General features: G+C 45.7%; 1 protein-coding gene across 2 annotated transcripts in view; it reads left to right on the top strand.

The window, feature by feature from the left end:
* The first annotated feature begins 1,463 nt into the window (after nucleotides 1–1,463).
* Nucleotides 1,464–4,692, top strand: part of Ndufs5 (NADH:ubiquinone oxidoreductase subunit S5) — a 4,927-nt gene continuing 1,698 nt past the window's right edge. The window contains exons 1-2 of one of the 2 annotated variants that reach the window (XM_005353284.2): nucleotides 1,464–1,578; nucleotides 2,519–2,736. In XM_005353284.2, the coding sequence (XP_005353341.1) occupies nucleotides 2,521–2,736 (216 nt within the window). In that variant the 5' untranslated portion in view covers nucleotides 1,464–1,578; nucleotides 2,519–2,520. Of the gene's footprint in view, nucleotides 1,608–2,518; nucleotides 2,737–4,692 lie in introns of both variants that reach the window. The other variant, XM_005353285.3, reaches the window with a different exon arrangement.

The following is a 4,692-nucleotide window of genomic DNA, read 5'->3' on the forward strand; positions in this document are numbered from 1 at the left end:
AGAAAGAAAGAAAGAAAGAAAGAAAGAAAGAGGTGGCTGGGGAGTGTAGCTCAGTGATGGGCATGTGCTAGCATATGATGACCTGGGTTCTAGCCCCAGGTTTGCAAGAGAAAACAAAAGGAGTTGGTCTGAAAGCAGGGTCGTCAGTTCCTTGCTATTCGAACTTGGTAGCAGGGTTCACGCCAGCTATCCATAATGAGCTAGTGTTTTGCTGGGCACACATTGAGTGCTCAGCAAACGAATTGGATTGAAACTTTTCACGTGGAGCATTTAGCTGATGGAAAAGGGTGGGTAGAGCAAGTTGGAGTGATTGACATTAATATTATGGATCTTGGGAATTTTCTACAGAAACGTTTTTTGGGGGCGAAAGGGATCTGGCTACATAGCCCAGGCTGGCCTTGAATTGGCCTTGAACTCGCAGGCAGCCTTCTGTCTCAGCTTCCTGATTGCTTTTATGCAGATATTCTCTGGTAACATCGAAGAAAATTTTTTCTTTTTCTTCTTGTGTCTGTCCACCCGCCCCTCCTCCTGAACCCCCAGACAGGGTTTCTCTGTATATTCCTGACTGTCCTGGAACTCTTTGTAAACCAGACTGGTCTCAGACTCAAAGACCCGGCTGCCTTTCCCTCCAGAGAACTGGAATTAAAGAACTTTTTTTCACCATGTCACAGTCTAAACCAATGTCTATAGCAGCTCTATAGCTATTTGTAGTCCTGGCGACCTGGAACTCAAGAGATCCACCTGCTTCCGCCTCTCAAGTGTTGGGGTCTAAAGGCATGCACCTCGTGCTAGCCGCTATTAACTTTCTTTTAAGATTGACTTTGTTGGGGCTGGAGAGATGGCTCAGTGGTTAAGAGCATTGCCTGCTCTTCCAAGGGTCCTGAGTTCAATTCCCAGCAACCATCTGTAAAGAGGTCTGGCGCCCTCTTCTGGCCTTCAAGCATGCACACAGAATATTGTATACATAATAAATAAATATTTAAATATTTAAAAAAAAGGTTGACTTTGTTATGTGTATGAGTGTTTTGTCTGTATGCATTCTGTATCACGTGTATGTTCCTGGTGTCGCCGAAATCAATAAAACATGTTGGGACTCGGCTTCCTCTGCCAGAGCAAGAAGCGCTCTTAACCTCTGAGCTCTCTCTCCAGCTGGCAGTCACGTTTACTAATAGGGAAACAGGCACCCTGAGCTAAGAAACATGGAATGACACACGTGCTTTGGGGCCACGGCCCACGGGCAGAGCAACTGCGTGTGCTTGGAGTGAGAGAAGGAATAATCGTTCCCAAGTGTAACCTCGGACAGTGCTGAGAGCGAAAACACACTACGGCCATAGTCGCCTAAAGAAAGGTCAGTTAATCCACGGTCAGCATCTGGAGGCGGGGCCGCTGGGTGCGCAGGAGCAGATCGGCGAGCTTGGTTTTTGCGGCTCCCGCAGGGGCACGGCCGGCGATCGGCTTGCGGCGTCGCGCTGTAAACGTCGCACGGCGAGTGTCCTTTACGGCAGGCGCCTGTGTCACCCCGAAACCGGCTGTCGTGTTCTGCGCCCAGGGAGCCTACAAGGGCACTTCTGTGGTGCGGTAGGTGCTGCTGTGTCCGCACAGCCAAGGTGCTTCGCAAAGACGTCTCCTTGACAAACTCCCTTTCGCTGTGGGTGGCCCGGGCTCTGAGAATGTCTCCCCCTTCCCCGCCGGCCCTCTAAGTCATCTCCGTCCTGTGCCGGACTCCTGCCTTGGCCTTTCCGCCCTCCCGAGTGCTGTGATTACAGGCGTGCGCCACCACCACCCAGCCTTAGTTTAATTTTTAATTATGTGTGGATGTGTGAATATGGGCATGTAAGTGTAGCTGCTCTGTGAGGCCAGAGGCATCATATTCCCCTGAAGCTGGAGCTACGGTTGGTTGTGAACGGCCCCCAGCTTGGTTGCTGAGAACCAGACCTGCGTCCTCTGCTAGAACAGCATGTACTCTTAACTACTAAGCATCTCTCCAGCCCAGGGCAGACTGCTTCTGTGAAAGGAGACACCCTAGAGTCAAAAGAGCTTCCAAAGAGAAGTGTCATCCAGGTCAGGATGGAAAGAGTATATAGGAGAATGTAAGAAAATGTGTGTTTACACTTCTGGTTTTTGTTTTCTTGGTTGATGGGGTTTTGTTTTTGTTTTTTTGGTTGTTTTCTTGAGTCAAAACAATTTTTTCACTATACACACACACACACACATATAAACTAGAGTTTTCCATGAGTTTTGTGAAAGACCCCTAGTTATTCAACTTGGAGAACTTGTCTGATAAAAAACGTTTGGTAATCTCAGCACATGGAAGGTAGAGGCAGGAGGATGAGGAAATCAAGGCCCTCCTTGACTACACTAGTGACTTGAAGGCAGTCTGGGCGAGATCAGGTAGTATCTTTAAAAAAAATGGTTGGTGAGAAGAGATTTCGGGACCAGGACTTCACAGATGAACTGTCTTGTTTTTTTCTCAGAAGCATCTCATTTTATTACACTCTTATTTTCTTATCGTTTGTAGCCATGCCTTTCTTCGATGTGCAGAAAAAGCTGGGCATTAGCCTCGATCGCCACTTCGTATTCCAAAGTGTTGAGCAGCCCTTCAAGATTCCCTCCCGATGCCATGCTTTCGAAAAAGAGTGGATAGAGTGTGCACATGGCATCGGTGCTACCCGGGCTAAAAAAGAGTGCAAGATAGAATTTGAAGATTTCGAGGAATGTTATCTTCGGTATAAAACGGTCAGTAGGTAACGGTGATGGGAGCCGAATGCCTTCCCTCCCTTTCCCCTTTGCCCCCACGCCCCCACCCCCGGCCATGCTGGGGATCGAATCCAGGTCTTTGTACATGTTAGGAAGGTGCTCTGTCACTGGACATTTCCAGTCCCTTGGGCCATCTGCAGTGTGCTCAGTTGGTCTTTGGGCAGTGGCTGCTCACAGGTAATTAACTGATAAAGCTTTTGTCGTGAAACATCCTGCACTCAGGAAATGAAGAGCCTCTGAGTCTGAGGCTCTCCTGTTCTTCCCTGGTGCTCTTCCTCTTTTCCTCGGCCTGCCCCCTGACTGTGGCAAGAACTGCCTGTGTATTTGGGCCGTATCTTTTCAGTAGTCTGTAAAGCAGAGACTGCCCCCTGGCTTTAGTTGGTTGTTGAAAAGTTTTTGTTGGGTCTGGAGAGATTGGTCAGGACATGGTTAAGAGCACTGACTGCCCTTCCAAAGGACCTCGGTCCCGGTCTCAGCACCCACATGACCACTCACAACTATCTATAATTACATTTCTAGTGAATCTGATACCAGGTGGCCTCCACTGGCACCTGGCACTCTTGTAGTGCAAAAATGTGCATGCAGGCAAAACACCCATACACGTAACATAAAATAATTTTTTACATTTAAAAAGAAAAAGTTGGGGTGAAACTTCCACCGTCATTGAGCCCTCCTTGGAGAAGCTCTCAAACCCTGTAGATCTAGCACAGTGAACATGATTGAAGCAGCTGGATGTATTGCTGAAGAAGATGGGGGTGTTCATTAATGACTGCCTTAAGCAAACTTGACCAAAGGTTCAGGGAGGGAAAGGTCTTAGCTAAATGAATTGTATAACATGTGGGCCCTGATCTTAGAGAAGAAAGCATTGGCTTAGGCCATCATTTCATCTATTTTTATGTTGCAGGTATATCAAATAGAAACTTTTTACTTGTTTACTTATTTTTGAAATAGGGTCTCACGGTATAGCTCTGGCTGGCATGTAACTCACTATATAGACCAGGCTAGCCTCACACTCACATGTGCCTTTCTCTGCCTGCAGAGTACTGGGATTAAAGGTGTGCACCATTATCCCTGGCTGAAATTTATTTTGTCTCCTAGTTCAGGGAGACAGTCTAGATTTTTGTTAAATTTACAGTCAAGTTACCTGGATCAGAAATTTCCAGTAATGTAAGGGTGTGGTAGCACAGGCCTTTAATCTCCTTACTACATTGTACAAAGTGAGACATGTATGTCTCAAAAGAAAGAAAAAAGAAAACAAAAAGAAACTTAGAAAGAATGAGGGAGTGTCATTAATTTTTTTTTAATGTTATTTATTTATTTAGTGTTCTTCAGCCTTGCAAGTGCTGGTATTAACCGGCATAATACTTACTGTCCAACTGTCTTAAATATTCTAAAACATTTTATCATGTACAAATGTATTGATTTGTATGTATACATGTGTGTTCATTGTGTGGGTGAATGCATTTGCATGGTAGGTACATGGTGAAGGTCAGAGGACATCTTTGTGGAGTTGATTCTCCCCTACCACGTGGGTCCCAGGGATTAAACTGGGTCTTCAGGCTTGCATCAGCTTCTTTACCCACTGAGCTAGCTCACAAATATCTCTCTTAATAGTATTGTGATTATATATATGACAACATGGGGTGTTCTCATGCCTGTGTCACAAATTCATTCTATCCTCATATAACCTTAATTTAAACCCCAACAGTTGTTGATGGTAGTGCTTGAGGCAGGGTCTTACTGTAGCTCAGGTGTCCTCTCCCAGAGCGTCCTGAGTGCTGGAATTATAGACAGGAGCCACAGTGAGCCATTTATAAATTATTTTGTTTTGTCTTTTGAGACCGAGTTTTTCTGTGTAGCCCTGGCTATCCACAAATATATATGTTATATATAACTATATATGTATAACACACACATAAGAAATCTTGAGTCTGT

This window comes from Microtus ochrogaster, chromosome 10 (genome assembly GCF_000317375.1).
Source record: "Microtus ochrogaster isolate Prairie Vole_2 chromosome 10, MicOch1.0, whole genome shotgun sequence".
In the NCBI taxonomy this organism is placed as follows: Eukaryota; Metazoa; Chordata; class Mammalia; order Rodentia; family Cricetidae; genus Microtus; species Microtus ochrogaster.